Here is a 25,156-nt window from a genome sequence, read left to right as displayed (position 1 = left end):
CATTGTTTGCGTCATTCATTTTATCCCTATATAGTTCTTACAGTACTGAATGTCCCCTTTTTCTTTATACATTACCATCACATTCTCTATCCATGCATTTGGCATCCTTTCTTCCTCATATATCCTACGCGTTATTTGCCACAAAATTTCAACCACTTCCTCTCTTAGACACAAGTATTCTATCGGGTCCCAATGCCTTATCATTCTTCATTATATTTGACCCTTCGACAAACTCGTCTCTTGCTATCCCCGGCATTACATTCTCATTTACGGGATCTTGCATCTTTTTTCCGTTCGCTTTTAACATTCTTGCGCAAAGACGACTAGATATGAACCAGGAACTCTATGTCTGCTTTATAGATTATCAAAAGGCTTTTGATAGAGTGCGACACCAGAAACTCTTAGAACTTTTAAAAGAAAACTTTAAAAGAAATTTAAAATAATAGGAAATAAATTCAACATTTCAACAACATTCAAAACAACAAACACATTGAGATCTATTCTATCTAAAACTAAACCTAACAATGAACAAGAAAGAACAAAGAATTGCATTTATAAAATACCTTGTGAATGCGAACAATTTTATTTAGGTGAAACATCAAGACCATTAAACGTTAGAATAAGTGAACATCAGTCTTATATTAAAAATAGAGAATTTGATAGATCCCAAATATGTCAACACGCATGGGATAATGAACATAGAGTTCAGTGGAGAGATTCAAGTATAGTCCTGAAAGAATCAGATAGTAAAAAGAGAAAAATCAAAGAAGCGGCTCTAATTATGCTAAATGAAACCAATTGTGTCGCAAATTCCTCGGTAGAATGCAGTAGGATGTGGTTACCCATACTGAAAGAGGAAGTCAATAGAAAGAAAATACCACGATTAGTAAGCCAATAACATATCGAGTTAGTACAAATTTTATATTTTAGTATTACTTATTGTATATCTATATATTATTAATATTATTTATAATTTAAACATGTTAAAGGCAGAATTTGGTATTAGTTTTTTTGAAAGTAAATTAAATGTAAGACCAAATACTTACGATGTCGGGATAGTATCACGAGGTTTTTTCCTGGTTTTCCTGGAATCTCTAACGCGAGAATTTTACTGTCATCGTTGCATTTGGTTGTCTTTTTAAAGACAGATCACATGCTATGATTTTTTTGTGACGGATATTCTTGAGCTGGGACTGACTTCATGTAATCGAATGAACTATCTTTTAGTAAAGTCGTCCCAGGAATGCAACTCATAAATATTGGCGATATCATTTTAAAGTCTTCTGCTTTAAAATGTATAATATACATCTGAATTGCCAATATAAATGAGTCAGATTAAATAAAATATCAGAAGAATTTTTTTTACTTAGCAAAAACATTTTTGTTTATTTTAGTAGTATTTTATATTTTGACAGCGAAACCCGATTTGGGCTTAGAAACGTTAATAAAATCATTTTTTGGTAAAATTGTGGCTTATTTCCCATTGAAAATAGTTGATTATAAAAATGCCTCAAGGAAATAGCTTCAGAACAACATTAAAAGAAAAGAATGTGTACAGTCGAGATATACGTGTTATTGTCAATCTGTACTGGAATAAAAAAGCAAATGTTAAAATCGAAGATGTCGAAACAGAAACCATAGAAATCAAAAGATGTGTTAGACATGGTTACGTTTACGTGTTGTCTCCATTGTTATTCAATCTGTACAGCGAAGCTATTTTTAAGGAAGCAATATCAGAGGAAGAACAGAACAGGATATATCAACAAGTTACAAATGCAGAAGTGTTAAGAAGGCTACAAAAGGATTGCGAGGTGATAAAGAATATCAACACAAGAAAGCTGGAACATTTAGGTTACATTACCAGAGGTACGATATATGAGATATTAAGGCTTATAATGCAAGGTAAAATAAAGGATCAAAGATCTATAGGTAGAAGAAGAATTTCCTGGCTGAGAAACCTAAGGGAGTGGTATAGTTACAGCTCAGTAGACTTTTCAGAGCAGCCGCTAATAAGGTACGGATAGCTGTGATGATAGCCAACCTCCGATAGAAGAAGGAACTACAAGAAGAAGAAGCATCCTTTTTCTCTCTTCTGGTGTTGCTGCAATCTGAAATTAGGTAATATGTATTGTGCTTTTACCTTACTCAATATAGACGTGATGTTTACACATTTCCGAGTTTTTTTTTGTTATAAAAATCTTTTTTCTTAGCTGCCAGAATTTCACAATAAATAACATTTTTTTATGTATCACTAATTTCCTTCGTGTATGGTTATGTTCCGTGCGTGTTCGGGAACGATTAACTTAAATTAAAAAGTGTGTAAAAACAACAACTTGTCAATAATATATTTAATTGTGTCGGTAAAATAGCGAGAATATTTCTCGAAAGAGGGTTTGTTATTCTTTGCGAGTTTGGTGGTGTGTGCGCGCCGGGTGGTTGCTGTGACTATTCTGAAAAAAAACCACAAACGCTAATATGTTTGTGTTTCTACCATCTGGCCAGAAAGGCGATAAATTATTTGGATCTGGCGTTTAAAAGTTGAAACATTTCTGCAGTTTTAAGCAACGTCTTCTAATGCATTTCCAAAGTGAGTTATTGACATAAGGTCTGATAAGATAATTAATTTATGGGGAATTCAGTTTGTTAAACTGAACACACCAAAAACATCTGGTTAGGGATACATTTCGTTTCGTAAAACTTAACGGGCCCTTCTTAGCATCTAGTTTGTATATTAAATGTGAATTTCATATGACCCATATTATTTCGTTTTAAAAAAAAGAAAATATTTAAAATTAGCAATTAAAAAAAATAATAAATGAAGCGTGTCGCTATAGTTAGTATGTTTTGTTACAAAATATTTATATATCGGTACTTCAGCGATATTCGACCAATATATTTTTTTTATTATAGGTGGTCCGAAGTTCCAGTATTATCCAAAACAAGAGGTGCAACTCCCCAATTATCAACAACCACCTACAGTAAATGTATACCGAGCTCCTCCACTGCAACAGTATGTCCCTAATGCTCAAGCTGTCGTACGAGAGCGATTGCCTTTACCAAATATACAGAGCAATTATGGACAATATAACATCCCAATTAATAGTACTAATTTTTATCAAACAATTAATCCGTATTCTATAAATCAGGAGTTAATAGGCAATATCCAAATCCAAACCCCAAATGGTGCCAATCCAGTGTTTTATCAAGTTCCAAGCAAGACGGTGGGAAACCAAGAGGATAAAGTGTTATATCAAATGCCAAGTGATATTATTGGAACCCAGAATAATCAGAATCTGTATTTAAATCCAAATGGAGGCGTATCAAATCAACATGTTCCTGCTAATATAGGGAATTCTGGTGTACCTACAGAAAAGAATGATGGGGCCAAGGAATCCGTACAGTTGGTATATGTTCCACTGGAAAACTTAAAAGATGGTCAACCTGTTCCTCAAGATACTCAGACAGTTTATAGACAGGTCAGTATTTTTTGTGACTATGTTAATTTACCTTAAACTCAACAGACCTTAGAGTCTTCCAAAGGCCTCTCAATTTTAGTTGTCCTGTGTTAACAATTTTTTTTTAATATTGTAATGGTCACAGGTTTCATCGACTCCAGCCATTTTGGAAGTTCTTCTTTTTCTTCTTCTTAGCCTTCTATCGTCTACGTTTGGACATAGGCCTGTCCCAACTCCTTCCATCGGTCTCTATCCTGAGCAACATATTTCCAGTTTGTTCCGGCTACTCTTTTAACATCATCAACCCATCTCGTATGTGGTCTTCCTCTTGGTCGTTTACTGTCGTAAGGTCTCCAATGTTGTATTGTTGCGTTCCAACGTTGGTTTTTTTCTCTATAGCAGTGTGACGTGTGAAGCTCCATTTTTAAGTTTGGCAACTTTTGTTATGTCCTCGAATTTTAGTTGTGATCTTACCCAGCCATTCCTCTTTTTATCTGACGCAGGCGCGGATACAGGGGGAACGGGTCCATGGACCCCCTTATTGTATTTAGTCTATAAGTACTTTTTTATTATTTATTATTTTTTTCTGTTAACTCTAAACTTTAAGCCATCAGTACAACACTAAATTAGACGACAACCGCTTCCAAAGAATTTAAAGAAGCCATAAAATCTAATAAAACACCCTTCTCTGAAAAATAATCTGCAGGCACATTTGTTTGGGTACCGGTTGAACCATAAACAAGGGAAATATTTTTCTCAATTCAAAGAATAACAAAAATGATATTTTAAAATGCAAATACATTACACTGGGTATAAACCTTATCTCATGAACAGTCACGTTTCAAATTTGCGATACAATAAAAATTTAAAAATTTTTATTTTACTAGATAATCCATGCGTACCTACCCATTGATGGTAGAAAGGTTAATATTTGTGGTAAAGAACGACCAGTGAGATTAATAGTCGTGAATTATCTATCAATCCTTTTGATACCGTAGGTATCTGGGATTATATGTATTTTATCCTTAGAGTAAGTGTGAGTCGTATGGCTAAATCTGGAAAATATAATATTTGAGCAGTGTTGCCACAGGTCTTAGACAAAATTTCGGGAGACTGCTCCTATTTTTTCGGTAGAAATCGTCAAATTTCGATAGATTTCATTTTTTAATTTTTTTGCTATCACATTGCAAAAAAATTATACTTTAGGTACAAGTATTCAAAAATAAACTAAATTCATCATCATATAATGATCAATAATCACCATTCATCATAAAAATCATTCAAAGTTCAAAATCGGTATACCTTAAAAAATGTATTTTCTCGGCTTTCTAGGTATTATATACAGCAATTTTCTTCATTTTTTTTAAATCCAAAGTAACTCGAGTAGAGCCATCTAACTAACGCAATACTAAATATCAAGGATCCTTTAGTTTTTTTTATAAGGAATTAATTTATTTATAATAAAATAAAACTGCATATTTTTCCTGTTATAGACTTTTTAAAAAAACTTACCACACGTGTACCTATTAACGTTAAAAATACAAATATTCTTATTTGAAAGCTGTATAATTGTTTAAACAAGTTGAAAAAATTTGTTATACATAATAAATAATAGTTATAAGTTATTAACATTTATAAATTACTGCAAAAATAAGGGTTTTTTGCAATTATCTCCAATTGTTTATGTATTTCAAATTAGAAGCTATTAATATCTAGAATATTTATTTGAAACATTTTTCTCTAAAATCTACAAGGAATGTTTTATAGGCAAAAACATGATTTTTTACACTTTATAATCGTTTAAAAACAAAACAATGTCGGATATTGAAGCAATTGAGAACGAGAAAATTTTTTAATGTTCTTTAGTTATGTCGAAATACTGTAAGTTAAAAAGGTGCAAAATAAATTTCTCCTGTTTTAAGATTTTAATATAAATACTATTTTTAGTTTGGAATTATCTTCTATATCAAAATAAGCCACAATCCAAAATCATAATATAAAAGGACAAAGGACTGGTCATAAAATTGATATCGATAAATCCGTATCTGCTGGTTCGCACATTGTATCACAAGCTAGTAAAATCAATTCAAGAAATCTTGAAAATTGACTAAACTCTGTTGCCAAATCTATACGCTAAAAAAAATTTTCTAATAATTTTAATTTTTCGGTAAAAAAAAAATCAGCAGATTAGTTTAAAAATTAAGAATTTTGATTTTTCGTTAGAAAAAAAGAGAATTAGGTAGATCGGTAGATTTGACAGGTATTCGGTACATCTACCGAAAAATCGGTATGCATCACTGTATTTGAGGTAAGTCTGCCCCCCCCCTAGATCCGCGCGATCTGACGTATATCTAACATTGTTCTTTTCGTTACTTTTTCTGTTGTGGCTGGTTTATTCACATTTCCCTTGGTTAGGGTCCAGGTTTGACATCCATATGTCATGATAGTAAGGATGAACTGGTTGAACACTTTGATTCTCAAGTATTGGGGTATTTTACGGTTCTTAAGTATACAACTAAGTTTTACAAATTCTGCCCATGCTAGTCTTGTTCTTCTAGTAATTTCTGTACTTTGGTTCTCTTTGTCAACTTTCAGGATTTGGCCTAGGTTGAGACATTCCTGAACTGGTTCTCTCTCACTGCCATTTATAGTTATACGTCTGGGGTCATCTGTGTTTGTCATTTTTTTTTCTCCTATTAATAGACTGACATATTTGGAGCTGTCTGGGAGAATTCTCGATATAATTAACATATTCAGAGTTTTCCAAATTTAGCATTTCTCATTAATGGTAATTTTTTTAAAAGAAACTTTTTATTTAAAAAATTAATATATGAAAACTTGTATATTTTATATATATAAATATTATTTTAGGTTGAATCTCCCAGATACGAAAATCTTCTCGATAAAAATCATCGCCTCGCTGCTATTGAACAAGATTTTATACAACAAGCACTGCAGGCAACGAAACTACAAGAAGAAATCCAACTCGGAGATCCCCTCTTACTTCAAGTGTCAACAACGCCTAAACCCATCAAAAAGAGAAAGCCTCATCAGCCTCCTCTAGCAGTGTACGTAGAAGGTGAAAAACAACAAGTCGAAATATCCGATGTACTTGAGGCATTAAAAAGTGCCAAATCGATTGCAGTTCAAGATAGCATTCAACCCAACTCACCAGAAATCTTCATAGGACCTTCAACACTAGAAGCTCCAGATTATTCAAAGTTTCCACTTCCGTATTTAAACAATATTGACGGTAACAGAAGCAACAAAAATATTGACTCGCTACCATTTTTTGTCGCGCCTTTAAGTTTCAAAACTCCTCCTGGGTATTCAAAAATTCCTCTACCTGCACCTCATGTGGGCTCTGTGGTGATTTCTATCAAAGATGATTTGCAAGGCAAAAGATCTACTATTAGACCAAGTCACCTTAACAACATAAATATACACCAACAAATTAAAAATAGTCCAACCACCGCTAAACCTTCTTTTAACACTATAAGTCCACAACCTTATCTAGCACAAACTTACTACAATCCAGAATCATTTACTCCCTCTCCTCAACCACAGCTACTTCAGTTTGCAGTAAATGATCAAAACAAGGTATACGATTTTACTGGTGCTAACTACAATCAGCAAAATTCAAACGATTACAGTCAACCTCAGAAGTCTCATGTTAATGTTAAAGGTCCTGATGTATCATCTAAAGAAAAGAATACCGTACCTTCATTCCAATATTCTTATATAGATGAAATAGCAACAGGTACAACATCTAAACCTAATCCCAGTAACCTTAATACCTATAACTTAAAAATTACTGATCCTGTAAAGTATGATGTACCCAGCAGGCAAGTAATTAATCAAGAACAATATATTCAAGAAGAGAAAATTCCAACTTATGTACCCTCATATAATGAACAGTACTCTAATAATAGGGAAAATAAAAAACCAACAGAGCTCCCAGTTCAATACGAACCAATTGCAACTACTTTTGACATAAATCAACAAAGAGCGCAAGAACAGGTTGTCAATATTAAACCTAAATCAGAAATACATAATTTGTCACCATCTAGAGAGGTTGTTAACAATTATTCCGAAGAACAACAACCTAAGCCTCACCTGCCAGATGTTAATCCACTGGAACTTGCAATCAACGAATTTGAGTTACACCAAATAAACACGCAATTAGAGGAAAAACCGAGAGTTAAAAACCAAAACACTTACAAAACTCGTCCTACCCAAAATGTAAACGAGGAACATGATTATAAATTTGATCCAGAACTTCACAGATTCTCAAGTACCCCGGCAACAATTTTAAGAGACAGCTATGTTGAAACTACTGTAAGACCGACAAGGCAACGAGGAAGGGTTAGAACACGTCCTCCAACAACTACTACTACTACCACTGTAGCACCAGAGGAAGAACAATATACTGTACTAGAAGATTTCGACGTAAGAGAAAAACCAACATCTCGATTTTCGACACCATCGAGCGTTCGATACATTGCTCAAACCAAACACGTTGAACCAATTCCAACCGCTGCTCAAAATACACAATATTCATCTGGTTCAGTTAGCGAAATAGAGAACATACCATCTAATGTTTATAGTTTAAACACAAAACAAAATGTATATACGGAAGCCCCTGATAAAGAATATACTTATACATTAAACCAACAATTAATGGATCAGCAAATTTTGCATGTTGATTCTAAAGAGTCTGTTCCCAAATATGAACAGCAAGGGCAGTTTGAGGTAGATCCACATTCTCATCAATATACGATACCAACAACTGGTGGCTACATCAAACAGCAACAATATAATGAGCAGAAAGAGTATGATAACAAGCAACGATATAATGAAGAGAAAGAGTACAATACTCAACCGCAATATAGTGAAGAGCAGACCTATAATAAACAAGAAAAATACACTCAGGATGTTAACGAAAGTAAAGAAAATCAAGAAGAATACACAAATCCACTGGAAGATCCATCAGTACGATCATTACTTATTCCTAACCTGTTAGTTCCCACTACAACCAAAGATGCTTATTTACCAACCCGCTCATCTACATCCGGCCCATCCTATTTACCAACCACTGAAAGAATAATCGTAAGCACTGTAGCTAGTACTGAAAGACCTATTGAAACGACTACCACTAGTCGTATTCGTAGTCGAACTAGAGGAGGAAATAAATACAGCGAGAATAATACTACTAGAAGACCATCGTCAAGAAGACGTCCAACGCAGTATTCGAGAGTTACTACTGAACGTACAAGGCACACTCCTGATGTTGAATATAGTACAAGAAGTACCAGTACTAAACAAAGGTTTAGAACTCGAGGACGTACCACTCCAAATTCAATTACTGAGAGGTTAATAACTACTGAAAACGAGGTAGGTTTTAATGATTTGTGAGTATGTTCCTATTTTTAATTTTAGATGTGCTTGTCTGGATATTTTTCTACACTACTCCAAGTAATTAACTCATCATCATAAGTGGCTCGACAATCTGTTGTGGATCTTGGCCTGCTCGCAAAGAAGTCGTTACTCCTGTCAATTCCTGGCAACTTCCCTCCATCTGACCCCTAGAATCTTTAGGTCTTCTTCCACTCCGTCAATCCATTTGCTTCGTGGTCGTCCTCTACTTCTTATGCCTTCTGGTTTTGAAAAAGTTAATTTCTTAGTGTATTCGTGATCTAGCATTCTAGCAATGTGTCCAGCCCATCTAAGTCTCTGCACTGGAACGAATTTCACAATATCTGGATCGGTGTATAACTGATACAGTTCAAAGTTGTATCTTCGACGTCATAGCTCGTTTTCATTTACGACCCCAAAAATCATTCTAAGAATTTTTCTCTCAAAAATACCAAAAAGTCTTTCATCATTTTAAGTTAAGGTCCACGTTTCAGCTCCATATATCAAAACTGGTCTTATTAAGATCTTGTATATATTGAGATTTACTGCACGTTTTATATTTTTATTTTTTAAACGTTTCTAGAGACCGCGAACAGTTCTGTTTGCTATTGCTATGCGTATTTTTATTCCGTCGCTTGTCGTCTTTATTGAGTTTACTAGCAATCCAAGATATGTAAATTCCTTAACTTTCTCAAAAGTATGGTGGATAATTTGAATTCTCTGTTGGATATTTCGGGAGTTTTTAGAAACCAACATATATTTAGTGTTAACTAAATCCGTCCCAACATATTTTTAGCTCTAATAATATTTTATTTTAGATTCATGAAGCTCCAAGCTCTGAGGCGCCCGTAAACATCCGCACTCATCCAGATGGATCTGAATCTTACATGCAATATGATCATCAGACAGTAGATCAAAGAGAAGAAAAACCAATTATTGATGAGGAATATTCTAAAGTACTAGTTACATCTGGTCGGCCAATTCTACAGTACGAAAACACAGCTTCTACATCAAAACCTACCTTAAATATTCAAGTCACCCGTCCAGCTGACACTTATCAACAATATGAAGAAGAAGATACTCCCAGAGTTAAAGTTCGTGGAAGAATAAGAGATAAACCTAGAATTACATCAACTACAACAGAAAAAGTTATAACAAGGCGAATAACTACTGCTAGACCGGTAGTGAAGGAAGAAGAAGAAGAATTTTATGGATTTTTCAAGCAACCAGACTTTGGACCCCCACCAGAGAGCAAAGTCGAAGTAACTACAATACCACCTTCACCGAGAATATATACGTACCAGACCCCTAGTCAACACAGAGAAGACTATCAAGTACCTCTAAGCAGTATCAACACTGATACTTCAACTGTTCGATTTGTAGGAGAAATTGTGCCAAAATATACAACCAGTAAGGAAGTTCAAACAGAAACAGAAACGCCCAAACCTAGAATTAGAAGTAGAACACGAGCACCACAACGTAAACCAACATACAACCAGGATTACCTAGATAAAACAACAAAACGCAGTAGTGTTATTAGATCAAGAGGAAAAACTCATTATAGACTACCAGAAAATCTAAAGAAAACAAAAGATGAAGAAGCTGATGTAGAAGGTGGAAATTACCCGACTCCTTTTCTTCAAGGAAGAAGGACGGTTACAACACCAAGTCCCGGATTTCAAATAACTGTTGCACCTGATGATGACATCGAAGACGATCAGTCACCACACCAATCCATTCATCGTCCAAATATTGTTGCTTCACCAGAAGAATGGCATGATGCTTCGATAGATCATGTTAGTGACGGTAAGCGTTAGCTAGTAAAACTTTTTACTTTATGTAGTTTTTTACTTATATGGAAGCAGTATGTTCCGCATCGGTTGTACTGCAGTCAGCTAGCTGATTTGTAGATTTTCTACTAACTAAACAAGTCCTCGACACTTCAGTACACATCCGCCACTAGTTTGCTGCGCTAATTTTCTTCGGTGCCGCTCATCATCCCTCCATCTCAGTCTTGGTATATCTCTTCTCCTATTTCCTACTGCACATCCTCTTGTCACATGTCCAGCTAATCTAAGCCTACCTATTTTTATGAAGGATATTATATCTCTACCATTTAACATTTCTTTATACTTCTCGTCATTATAGATATTTTAATTTTTGAAGCTTCTTCTTCATGTACCATGTCCTTTCAGAACGTTGGTTACCATCATAGCTATCTTAATTTTATTCACTGCCACCATAAATAGCATGCTTGTATCAACACCACACCAATCTCGAAAGTTCTTCAACCATGAGGTTCTTCTTCGTCCTGGACTGCGTTTGCCTGCTATTTTTCCTTGCATGATATTTTGTAGCAACCTATATTTGGGACCTCTCATTACATGTCCGAAATACTCCAGCTTTCTCTGCTTGATGCTTTTTATGATCTCAGTAGTCTTGCTAAGACGTTCTAGTATTGTGGAGTTTCAAATCTTCTCCACCCAGGAAACTTTTAAAATTATTCTATTTCGAAAGCACCACATTTCGAAAGCCTTAAGACGATTTAGATCGATTTTATTTACAGTCCAGGACTCGACACCGTAAATTAAGACCGAGAACACGTAGCAGGGAAGTAGGCGGATCCTCAATGCCAATTTTAGGTCTCTTACATAACACCTTGGACATCTTTCTAAAAGCGGCTCTAGCCTGCTCTATCCTAGATCTAATTTCGCCGTGACTTTCTGCGTTATAATTTAATTGCTGTCCAAGGTTAACGATTTTATCAACTTGCTCAAGTTTGGTATTATTTACATATATAGACGGTTTTATATGCTGTTGTTTACTTATTACGAGTATTTTGGTTTTCCGTATGTTCAGATCCAGACCTGCCTCCCTACAACTCTCAACGACACTATCAAGTAGTGTTTGCAGATCTTCTTGAGTAAAAGCTAGGAGTACTGTATCGTCCGTATATCGCAAATTATTGATACCTTCACCGTTCACAAGTATTCCTTCTTGTTTTTTAGAAAGTGCTTTTCTGAAAATTCTTTCGGAGTAAACGTTGAAAAGCAGGTGTGACAAGAGGCATCCCTGCCGTACTCCTCTTTAATATTAACGCTGTGATTCCACACCATCTACTAAAACTGATGTTGTTTGATTCCAATATAAATTTGCAATTATTCGAACATCTCTGCCGTCCAAGCCAATGTCTTTTAGAGCTTGGATCAATATAGAGTGCTTAACACGATCAAATGCCTTTTTGAAGTCAATAAAACAACAATATATATCTACAGATATATCTCGACATCTTTAAGCAAGTACGTTCATTACAAACGTTCATTTTTGAGGCAGTAGCTCTAAATAGTTGTTTTGAGCTGCATCCAAACCATTCTCTCAGGTTCTTCAGCCATGAAATTCGTCTTCTGTCGATGCTTCTTCTGCCATCTATCTTTCCTTGCATTATGAGTCGCAGGATGCCATACTTCTCGCCCCGCATCACCTGTCCCAGATACTGTAGGTTTATTTTCTTAATTGTAAGTTCAACTTCCTTCTCTTTAGCCTCTGCCTCTTCTTTTTACAGAGGTTCCTGTGGTTAGTTTTTTAGCAATCGTGTTATCTGGCATTCTTCCATTCGATATGTCCAGCCTATCTAAGTCACTGATTCAGTAGTAGGTATAATTCGAAGTTATATATTTTGCGTCTCTGCCCTTGGGATTTATAGCTCCAAGTATTTTGCGTAGTATTTTACTCTCAAATGTTCTCAAAAGTTTATCATCTTTCAGCGTTAGAGTGCACCATATTTCTGCACCATATGTGAGGACCGGTCTCAACGGTACTTTGCAAAACTCACGTAGTGATTGATATAGTACTGTTCCCTTGACATTATCGTATGCGCCCTTGAAGTCGACGAATAGGCGATTAGTTTCTGGTCCGAGTTTAAATCTGGTCAATTGTTGATTCTTCTGGAGTGAATCTTACCTTCTTATTCTTTAAGTGCCATCTCCGTGACAAAGATTGGCAATCATCATGGCTATTCTTACCTGTTAGTCAGCTGCTTTAAACAGTTGCCCTGAGCTGCAATCAAACCATTTATTCAGGTTCTTCAACCAGGAAACTCATCTCCTTCCTACGATTCTTCTACCCTCTATTTTTCCTTAAATTATGAGTCTCAAGATGTTCTATCTTTTGCCTCTCATCACATGTCCGAGATATTGTAATTCCCTTTCTTTTATTGTGTTTACAATTCCCCCCCCTCTCTCTTCCCATTCTCCATAACACTTCTATATTCGTGATTCTATCTACCCATGAAATCCTTAACACTCATCTAAATGTCCACATGTGACATCTTCTAAATGTCCACATTTCAAATGGGTTACGTCGATTTATTGCATTTCGGTTTAATGTCCATGAATCAGTTCCATAGTAAAGTACACTGTATAACATTTACTTAGCCTTATCTTGAGGGTCAATGTCAGATTTTTGCGGCATAAAATCTTTTTCATTTTCACTAAGTTGGCACGTGCTTTTTCATTTCACACTTATATTTCTGTAGTATAATTAAATGATCAATTGACTTACTTTAAGGAAATTTGTAGTCACAATTTTTTCATAGCTCGGTTATCACGATTTTAAAACAAATTCCCTGAGTACGACTCCTACTTTCTCCTCAACCGCTCGCGCTGTCGTGCTCCAGAATCCGATCTCAAATTCTCCTTACTACAATTTTGCTTAAAATTCTAGATCATCCTGTACGGGTGGGGTTATAGGGTGGGTTTGTAATTCTTTGAACGGCAATACTCATATGATATGGATCAATTTTCCTTAAGGTAAGTCAATTGATCATGTAATTATATCTCGTATTGCCGTTCTCGAATTACAATAACTACTTGTAGATGTTCAAAGAAAAAGATCTAGTATTTTCTAAAACTTATATTTTTGCAACACCAAAAACATATAACATAATTAATAAGTAGGAATATACTTAAACTTAAATTTAGTTACTACTGGAATCCACCAGCCCTAAGATCCCCTTAGCGAATGCTGCAGAATCATCTAACAGGGGTCGATTATAAAATTTCGTAAACATATTATATTTTTGCGTCCAGCCAACTCTAGACCTAATAACCTCAATGTAAACTCCTGCTCTATAAGCTGCCGAAGTGGCTGCGTGTTGAGTACTGCAACCCGAAAATTGAGTAGTATCAATGTCACTAGCCGCCAGAGTAACCTTAATTTATTTGCTTAGTCTCTGTGTAGCCATTGGACGATAGGGTTTATTAATAGTTAAGATTAAGAAGTCCGTATCTGTGGGACGAAGATCTCTGGTAACTTGAATATATTGATCAATGACAGAGGACAAGCAGAGAGAAGCATTTTCTCTAGAGTATAGAATAACACAATGGTTGAAATTTTTTTGAAAATGAGGTTTTTATCCTATCCGGAATTCTGATTTCTAATCGGTCTGGAAAACTAATAATATTTTTTAACCTGATACGTGTAAAAGATCCCTATGACCCGTAATTAACGCTAATAATGTGCACAGCTTCATCGTTAGTTGAGAACTAGAAATATCCGACAATGGATATAAACTAGCTACATAGATGTAAGAGAACGGCATGTGGGTCCCAATGGGATGGCTCTTGATTATAAATAGCTTTTAAAAAACGTTTTATAATATTTTTTTCCGAATTTTCCACTGAAAAAATCAGGACTATAGCCGCATATTGCGAATTAGTAATACTATATATACTATATACTATACTATATACCATATACTAGCCTTATTTGAATTATCTTCTATTAAGTGCTGTAGACTGTTAAATGCAATTTTTTTGTGTTTTAGATAAAACCAAAGGAAACTTAATTGACACTCCACAAGAAGAACCACTACAGCTGTTTGAAAATCAAAACCTTTCATCAGACCAACCTTTCGCTTTACCAGTGAAATCATCTTTCGAAGAAACAACTACGGATAAAAGTGACGAGCAGTTCAGGAAGACAACACAAAAGATCGAAGAACAATTTGAAGCCATAAACAATTTTAACATAACTACAGAACACAATGAGAACGTCGAGAAAAAAGAAGAAAAGAAAAAACGCAGGAAAGGGGTATGGAAGTTGGTTAAGCAACGACCTGTAGATCGTTTAGAGGCATCTGAATCACAAAACTATTTCTCGGTATTAAACTCTTTTCATGATATTGAAAAAGTTCCTACTGTAGATAATAATGACCAAAAATACGAAAAAACAGTTAATAGTTATACGGACTACGTTACTCCTTTCGTTGAACAAGAAGGAAATGTTAAACAATTTAAAAGTACCTTGGATGATAAAGTTGCTACAACTGAACAGCCTGATCTAAAAACCACTATACAAGATATAGAAAAAGAAGATCAAACGGAACCAGTAGATTACACACTCAGTACAACCTACTCTACCACGAATTCTCAACCAAACTCTGAAGAAGGAGACTTCCTTGATTCAATATACGAAATGTTTGGTATGTCACGGGATGCTAAAACGCAAGGAGACTCCCTAAATATTGCATCTACTGAAGCTAGCACTGAAACGACGATAACTACTTCTCCAAACCCAACTTTTCCTGATGAACTTACAGATGAGCCAGTGCGATCAACAACTGTAAATGCCACGGAACCAAATACTGAAACTACTACTCTGCAGGATTTTTTGACCACTTTAAAAATTGAAGAAGAGAAACAGGAAAAAGAGCTTTTACCTTTTCAGGTAGAACCTTGGAACATGAAAGAAGTTAGAACATCTACGTCAACAGAGGTTTCACACGAAACGGAGATATGCTACAAGGGAAGATGTGTCCGATCACATAATAAAAGAAGAAGACATTAATGTTTTCTGAGTATAAAGTCAAGTACGAGCAGAACGTGAGCTAATAAAGGGAACTAATAAAAAATCTAAAACATATTACTATGTAGGAAAATCCGAAATAAGGGAAACCTGCCATTCTATAGTCAATTTGGTATTATATTGATGGCAAGTACTTGAATCAAGAGATAAAGATTGCAAAAGTTTTACAGGGTTGGGATAGAGTATTGAATCACCTAAATATCTTGACAATGGCATTGTCGTACAATGACACATATGGCATCCAATAACATATTTTTGTTACTACTCTACTTCCAATTTTACCGGAAATACCCTCGACTTATTAAATTTAGATGGGACATCCTGTATACGTTTGCATGTTTTAAAAGAACTTGTTATTCCTAACTCATTTCTTCCAAGACTTCCCTACCTAGTAGTTCACAGTCATCGATAATTATTCTTTGTTTTAAATCCTGCAAAGTTGATCCTCTCATGTAAACACGCGACTTTGGATGACAGCAAAGAGAAAAATCTAACAGATTGAGGTCCGGAAAACGAGCAGACCATTATAAGAATCCTCTACGTTCAATCCACCCACTGGCGAAACGTCCATGTAACCACTGTTACCATTGGCAATACATAGTTAAAAATCTTGCAAATAAATATTTTATGACGATGAATAATTCCATTTACCTATATTTTTACCAATAGAAGTATATTATTATATTATGTGTTAATAGTACCTAATTCAGTAAATAGCCAACTACTTGTAGACACACGAAAATATTGGCGAGTTTATGTGACTCAGTTGCACTTTATTATACTCTGTTACCAGTTTCATTTGTGGTTACAATGGTTACATCATCGCTGTCGCTCGGGACCGGCTAGTGTCTGAAATTTTTGAAGGAGCGACGGTGTATATCAGTAGCCCTGTTACCAGATTTAAATTTGGATACAAAAGAAAAAGTATGCGTGCAGTTAACCATGGATGAGTGTGGCTGCGTAATCGATCAACTACTTGAAAAGTAATCCGTGTATAATTTTGAAGAAAAAAAAATGAGATTATTGAAAATGAAAAACCTTTTAAACAATTTAAACAATTTTAAAAAAGTGAATATCGTTGGTTATGTGGTTGCAAGAAAAATAGACTGTATTGTTGGCCATGTCTTCTGATTTCTACAGGAAAAATGGGTTGGCCAGGTTCACGATTTAAATGGTTTTAGAGTTTTAAAAAGGAGACATGAAATGTCTCCGTTACCTACATTTAAGATGTATACCCAATTTGATTCAGTTTGGCAAAGCAAGAATCAAAGGTTCTCTTAACCAAGCTTTTAAAGCAAATATTGCTAAACATAATGAGTTTGTTAAAAATATAGATAGGTATATCCTTAGCACACTTATAATAGATACCGTATGTTTTTTGGCCAAACAATAAATAGCGTTTCGTGGTCATTTTGAGGGCGACAACTCTGACAATCGAGGCAATTACAGGGAATTGTTAACATTAATTGCCAATTGCCAAAAAAGATCAAAAATTTTGCCAACATCTAGAAACATCAACTGTTTTTTCGAGATTTTGAAGTGATATACAAAATTATATTATTGAAGCTATATATACATTTAGCCATATCTTCATTTTTGTTTTTTGCATCTGGTTTTGGTAACACTTTATAAAAAGTCACGCGTCGCCACTAAATCCACCGATTTTGAAAATTCGCATTCACAAATGGGGTCTTTTTTGTTTCAAGGCTATTTAGTTGGTCCCATACTTTCTCCCAATCCTGTATATGTGTGTATATAAAGATTTCAGGTTATGCCTTATCAGCGGGACTATTTAATTTAACATTCTGCAGTTATTTCGCTTTAATTTGCTTCCCTGTATAGTACATATAAATTTTAGGTTTCAACAGTATTCCTAGCTACAAGAACTAATACTGACAAATACAAATTCAAAACTATACGCTGCATGAATGGCTTGTAAAGTATAAAAAACTAAAAGCAGTAACGCATCTTTTCAAACGACACCGCACACATCTTATGGAAATGTAATGCCATTCAACTACAATAAAATTTACAATAGATTCGTCTGGAAATTACAATCAATTCATATCACTGCCCAATTCTGAGTTTTATTAATAACGGCGTAAATTGTAACTAAAGTTTATCGAAATCACATTTTTGAGGTCCATAAGACTCTCATTAATAAATATTATTTGTCCAGTGACTATTGAAAACAGCTTGACCCAGCGTAAGTTAACTAAGTATATACTTTGGTACGACTGACTAAATTATACTTACTTTAGTATCTATAAGATAAGAGTAAGCCTCTGGCTTACTACCTACAGAAAGATTTATGAAGTGCCGATTAACAAAATTTCTTTTCGCTGTAACTCACTTTAGTATATTCTTTGACGGTTTTTGCGGTAAATTTTAAAGAACCGCTTGGATTGACTTGAAATTTGGCATACGTATAGATAATATGTCAAAGAAAAAAGTGATATTGTGCCGATGTGTGCTTTTGCTCTGGGGGTGGGTACCGCCCCGTCTCGGGGGTGGAAATATTTAACTTCAAAATAACCTCAGAAATCGATAGACATTTCAATTCTGAGTAAAAAATGTTATATACGACTTTTTCGGTAAATTGATATGTATTTAGCAAGTTTTTCACGATCGAAATTGATGATTTCCTACATGAAAAATGCATGTTTTGAGTGGATCTTCAAAAATAACTCTAAAATTATGAATTTTTACGAAAAAGTCATTAGAATCAAAAAGAAACCTTTTAAATTAATGAATTGAGTGGTGTTCTCTAAATTATTATAGCAATAACACTACCCAAGTTGCAGCCTACTTAAAATCGGGGTTTTTTCTAATTAACCTTGAATCGAACATTTTATCATTAAATAACGCAAGAAATAGAGAATTTTGGAAAAAAATTATGGAGACATCTTTTAAAGACTTTACTGATACCTTTAAAAGGTGCTACAACAAAAGTGATTTGGACAAAAAATGGCCGAATTAATAAACAAACAAAACGATTATGTCGTTGAACAAAAAAATAATTACATAAATCGGTGAATTTTCCACAAAAATAAAAATTAGCATTATTCCATATACATTTAGATTTATTTATAAACTGACTACGTGTGTACGTGTTCTGAGATTTTAGCCGGTTTAAAGTGCTTAGATTTGAAAAAATAAATAAATTTAGTATTAAATTATTTTTTGATATTTTATAAATTTTTTCCATTTTTTCAAAAATACTTGAAAACGAAAAGAAATTTGAAAAATATATATGAATACTAAAATGTAGGTAGTATTTTTCATACTGAAACTGTTTCAGTTTTTTCAATGTCTCTATCGTAAAAACTGAGTGAGATATTTATATTTTAAGTTTGCACGTAAGTGTGAGAAGCAGTTTTATAAGCTATTTGAATCGCATGCTTTAAAAATCAAAGACCTCCAGAAAGTCCAACTTTTGAGAACTTTTAGCACTTACAATTCCCGACAAAATAAGAACTTTTAGCACTTACTTCTGTAATCTTGAAAATTACAGAAATTATCGTTAAGAAACCGTTAAGCTATTAAATTTTTAGCTAGCTGTTAATAAACTTTTCTGGTAAGCGGGATCCAGGTTTATAAGAAAAGTAACTTGGAAAGCGATAACGAATAATTTCAAAAGGGACCAACTTTATTTTGAGCGTAATTTGCTTACATTTAATGCTAAAAATTAAAAAAATAGATGAAAAAAATAAAAATAAAACTTTCTTAAAAACCTCTGATAAATTTTCCCTAAAGAGTGCTTCATTTTTTGGATATTTCACGTCGAAATGTTCGATTTGGAATTTCACGAATAAGAACCTACTTTTCATTAGCTACAACTCTGGTTCTACTAGCTCTCCAAACTTCATACATACACAGATTTTTTCAATTTTTCATAATCTATATTTCTGCTCGGAATATTTTTTCGATAAAATACTTTCTTTTTTAGTTATTTGTGAAGAACCGTCTAACAACGTGGTTTATTTGTTGAAAAATGAACATATTCACTCGCAAATAACTCGAAAATATTGACTTAGTGAAAAACTCTATAGAACAAAAGTTGCTTAAAATTAGTCAGTTTATCAATTTCCGGACTTATTTTGGATCTATATTTTTTCACCCCCGAGAAGGGGTGAAACTCACCCCCAGGGCAAAAGCACACACCGGTACTATATCACTTTTTTTCTTTGACTTATTAGCTAAGTGAATGCCAAATTTCATGTCAACCCAAGCGGTTGTTTAAAATTCACAGGTTTTGCAATATTTTACCATGAGTGAATGATCTAATAAATGTCTTTGTAGTTTATTAGGGTTGAAAATATTAAGTACTTAATGCACTAAATTACGAACATAAAATAAAGTTTAAATCACTACAAAATGCATCATTACCTAATTTAAAGTTACAAATTATTTATTTATAAAAATTCTTATTTAGAGGGTAGTTTTTAAGGGTTTAAAACTATAAAATACAAAATAAAAATGTATACCATTTTTATTCAGTTGCAATGCGCAACCAAAACTGTCTCAACTTTTACCTAGGTTAGAGAGAGCGGCCAGCACTCTTATCGACGATTTCACCTCTTGTTAGAGGCTCTTCAGAGAATGCATAGGCTGCTATCTATTATTTATTAGTCCCCCATTCCTACTACCTTCACGTCAGTTGCAATGGGGGACTAATAAATGTCGAAAATTTTTACCTGGAGTAGAGATAGCAGCCTATGCATCCTCTGAAGAGCCTCTAACAAGAGGTGAAATCGTCGATAAGAGTGCTGGCCGCTCTCTCTAACCTATTTAATCTAACCTCTCTAACCTCTAATTTTCTAACCTTTTTCTACTTTTCAAGTAATCGTATGATGAATGCTCAATATTTTGACGACATTTTCCTTTTAGGTAAAAGTTGAGACAGTTTTGGTATACATTTGGTATAAAAATGGTATACATTTTTATTTTATATTAGTATTGCTCCTATAGAGTAACTAGGTCCATTTTCCGTTGGAACTTTACCAAGCTGCAGACGGGGGTTGTGAATTGCATAGTGTAGAATTCCTGCCCTTTTGTCTTCACTGCAGCATCCATTTGGCTTGCATATTGTAGAAGCCTTAGAGGTGTCACCAGGAAAATGGTCCAATCAGTTTTTCAATAAAAATCTTTTCAAATTATTTTATTTTAAAAATAATTTTATTAGGTTGAAAAACTTGGACTTTTACTATAAAATACATTTAAATATGAGAAACAATTAAATTCCTATATTACTATTTCACATACCTACACATAATTTAGATTTAAATAACGCTTAGTGCTGTTTTTATTTTTTGGTAAAAAGAGTAGTTTTCACCCGTTAAAATAAAAAGCACACATTGTAGTCGTATCACTTTTGAAGAGGATGGCAAGATGAGCTTATTTGCAAAATTTCATCTAAATCGGAGCGGTTCTTTAGAATTTAGAGGTTTTGCAATAGTTTACCGTTAAAGAACGTACTACTTTCATATTTAATTTTAGATTTATTTAGATCAATTTACGTGGTTAATCAAAACTAAGAGTTGGCGCAATGATATGAAATGATTGTAATATGGAGACGAATCTATTCATGTAACTTGTATTTTATTTGAGTAACATTACATTTTCCATAAGATGTGTGCGGTGTCCTTTATGATTTTTTTTCTTTCACTTATTTTCTGTAAACTATATATGCTGTAAATACCAAGGAGGGAATTTTCTAACCTTTTTCTACTTTTCAAGTAATCGTATGATGAATGCTCAATATTTTGACGACATTTTCCTTTTAGGATTTTAAACGAAGTTTATGCTGTAAATATGAATGAATGTTATTGTGATATTATAGAGATGAGTGACTAATAGACCAGGACTAATCTGTAAAAAAACGTGTATTTTTGGATCTGAGAGGTGGCATTCGGATTTTTGCAGATAAAGTTAGGTTACAACTTCAGTAATTATAATTGACTTATGTTCCTTCTCAAATATGCCCGGAACATTAATAAAAAAATTAAAATATTTAAAAATTTCGAAAAACATCGATTATTTTCTGCTTTCTTTGCTTATAACTTTAAAACGGTTCGTTTTGGAACAAAGTCGTAGAGAAATAAAATAAAGATAATTGAATTTTGTATGATATACGACTGGTCAAAAATGTCTTAAGGTATTACCTTTTCTGCAATATAGCAATAAATACAAAATAAGGGGGCAAAATACGCCTGTTGTTATTCAATGTTTCTTAACGACTTTGGTGGCACTTAGAACCTTAATAATTCGCCTAAAAAATTCCTATAACTTACTTAAATGGTCTACCAAATTTCATTAAAATCGACTTAATAGATTTTGCATAATAAATTTGCAATATAAATGTTTTTAAAAAAGTTCAAATTTTTTAAAATCTTTCTGAACAAAAAGTAGACTATTTAGAAGTTGGCTAATTTTTTACATATAAAGAGGTGCTCTACCTATCTAATACACTTTACAGAATTAAAATCGGATTATTTAAGGGGCCTCAGCAATGTTTTAAAATTGTAAACAATTTTTTGGCTTATAAACAAATAGCTTTGATTAATAATAAAAAAAATTAATTTTTAGTAATGCAAATAATTAAAACCGGTATAATTTGACTTGAACTTTCAAATGCTCTTAGCAGAATTGCTATTTTATTTTTTTAATCAAAAGTTATTCTCGTTCAAAAATTGCAATTTTTCGATTTTTTGAATGTTCCACCGCGTTTATCTCGAAAACTATGCATCCTACGAAAAAACTTGTAAGAACATTTTTTACTTAGAATTACCCAAGAAATACAAAAAATGTTTTATTTTGCGAAAAATCGATGTTATGTAATTCCTTAAGTTCTTTGTTTATAACAATCTTATCGACACCCGGATCAACTGTTACCCAAAAAATTCATGTTCTACGGGTGAAAATACATAAAAAAAAACCTGGGTAAGTCCATCTAAATAAAGGAGCCCGTAGCATCCCCTCCTGGACACAGCACTAATTTGTTTATAAGCCAAAAAATTGTTTCTAACTTTAAAACCTCACATAGAAAATAGACACTTCCTTGTGAAGCACGGTAACGAGCACACTAAGATATATCCTATTCACTCAGGCATCCCACAAGGCAGCGTTCTCGGCCCAATTCTATATCTTTTATACACAGCGGACATTCCAACATCTAGTACAACTACAGTTGCAACGTATGCAGATGACACTGCTATCCTGGCATCCCACACAGATCCAACAACAGTATCAAGGAATCTTCAATCAAACCTCTAAAGGAATTCATTTCAAAAACTTTAAAACTTTAAAAACTTTAAAACATTGCTGAGGCTGCTTAAATAATCTGATTTCAATTCTGTAAAGTGCATTAGATAGGTGGAGTGTTTCTTTATATGTATAAAAATTGACAAATCTTTGTATCTTCTAGTTTTTGTTGTGCAAGATTTTAAAAAATGTCAATTTTTTAAAAAAGTTTAGATTGCCAAAATATTATGCAAAATCTAGTAAGTAAATTTTAATGAAATTTGGTGGACGGTTTTAGCACATTACAAAAACTTTCTAAGCGAATTAGGAAGGTTCCAAGTGTAACCTAAGTGATGGAAAAACATTGAATAAGGACAGGCTTGTTTTGCCCCCTTATTTTATATTTATTGCTATTTTGCATCAAGGGTGTTAAATTAAGACATTTTTAACTAATTGTATCTGATAGAAAATTTAATTATCTTTGTTTTATTCCTATATGACTTTGTTCCAAAATGAATCGTTTTAAAGTTATAAGCAAAGAAAGTAGAAAAAATCGATGTTTTTCGAAATTTTTAAATATTTTATTTTTTTTATTAATGTTCCGGGCATATTTGAGAAGAAGCATAAATCAATTATTATTAACGAAATTATCACCTAACTTTATCTGCAAAAGTCCGAATGCCACCTCTGACATCCACCTAAAAACAGATCCTTCCTAGTCTACTAAGGAATGTTTTGTATCATTTATATATTTTATTTTCCATTATTTATTGTATAATTAATTTAATAGCTTAGTTAGTAAAATAAAATAAGTTAAGGTAAATGTAATAAAAAATAAACACATATATTTTTGTTTTAATATGGCCAAACCTGACCAAAGACCATGACAAGGAGAACAGTGTCAAAGATCAGTGTGTCTCAAAGGGCGATAGAGCATGCTATGTTGGATATTTCAGTATGAAGATCAGGAGTGGCTGATGTAGTAGAGAGAAGAATAACACTGAAATGGAACTGTACAGATCACGTGGTTCGAATGACAAATAACAGATTGACAAAACGGATACTGGAATGGAGAGCAAGAGATGATGCCTTCCGAAGCAGAGGTCGTCCACCAACACGTTGGACTGATGATCTAAAACGTTGTCATAGGCATTGGATGCAAGAGACACAAGATCAAAACAGATGGAAAATTATGAGGGAGATCTATGTCTAGCAGTGAACAAGCGAAGATTGAATGATGATGCTTAAACCTTATAATTTGCTTAGAAAAGTAACTAATATGTTGAAAAAATCAGGTTGAATAAAATTTAAACAATTGAATAAATCGCTTTGAAATTTTTATTACATATTAAGCACCAAAGAACCCTCAGTTGACAAAAATTTCAAAGCTTTACACTAATTTTTACAACAGTTATTGAGAAAATATTTTTTTTGCAATTCCGACCTTTTTTTCGCAATTATATTAATAATAAATGAGTATATCAAACTTTGTAATACGTCATTTTAAAGATTTTGCCATAATCTCGAAGATATTTGCACTAACAAAATTATAAGTTTCACTGTTTTCCGTTGATTTGAAAAAAAAGGGGAAAATGCCATTTTTTGACAGTTAATTGTTTATAAATAAAAATGGTCGCCAGATCCTACGCAGGAAATAGTTATAATTTGTTCCTATATGAATTACCTGTCGAAAAAACGCTTCAGGCGTTTTTGTCTTATTACCCTGGCCTATACTGTCACTTGCTGTTGCGTTTAGTAAATTTCAATTTCTATTATCATCGACTTATTTCGTATGCTTTAAATGATGACGCACGGGTAAAGATTCAGGGACTTAACTGTAAGTAAGTTTTTCTAATTTTCTAGATGGGTTACTTTGTTCTAACTGCATTACATGCCATATGCCCACAAACCATAATTAATAGGTGATTCATCGAACCACCAAAGATTCTTGAAATTGAAGACTCAGTTAAAAAAAGTAGCTAGAAACAAACTACCCTGAATAGGTAATCTTCCAACTGAACAGTATAATGGGCACTACAGCAGCTCATAAAAGAAACATAGACACAGAAATCCCTCCCCATTGATTGGAGTATTTTAATACTTTGCACCATACATATAAAAGTAGGATATCTTTGAATGGCCTACCCGCAGAGAAATTAAGCGGAAAACATACCAACGCG

At 33.6% G+C, this 25,156-nt stretch overlaps 1 protein-coding gene across 1 annotated transcript in view; it reads left to right on the top strand.

The window, feature by feature from the left end:
* LOC114333000 (uncharacterized) overlaps positions 1-23,821 on the top strand; it is a 65,519-nt gene extending 41,698 nt beyond the window's left edge. Inside the window, exons 3-6 of the mRNA XM_028282808.2 lie at positions 2,911-3,476; positions 6,327-8,849; positions 9,689-10,676; positions 14,695-23,821. Coding sequence (XP_028138609.1) covers positions 2,911-3,476; positions 6,327-8,849; positions 9,689-10,676; positions 14,695-15,716 — 5,099 coding nt within the window. The 3' untranslated portion in view covers positions 15,717-23,821. The remainder of the gene's footprint in view (positions 1-2,910; positions 3,477-6,326; positions 8,850-9,688; positions 10,677-14,694) is intronic.
* The last annotated feature ends 1,335 nt before the right edge of the window (positions 23,822-25,156 follow it).

This window comes from Diabrotica virgifera, chromosome 4, assembly GCF_917563875.1.
Source record: "Diabrotica virgifera virgifera chromosome 4, PGI_DIABVI_V3a".
Lineage (NCBI taxonomy): Eukaryota > Metazoa > Arthropoda > Insecta > Coleoptera > Chrysomelidae > Diabrotica > Diabrotica virgifera.
This window is presented reverse-complemented; position numbering and strand designations above follow the sequence as displayed.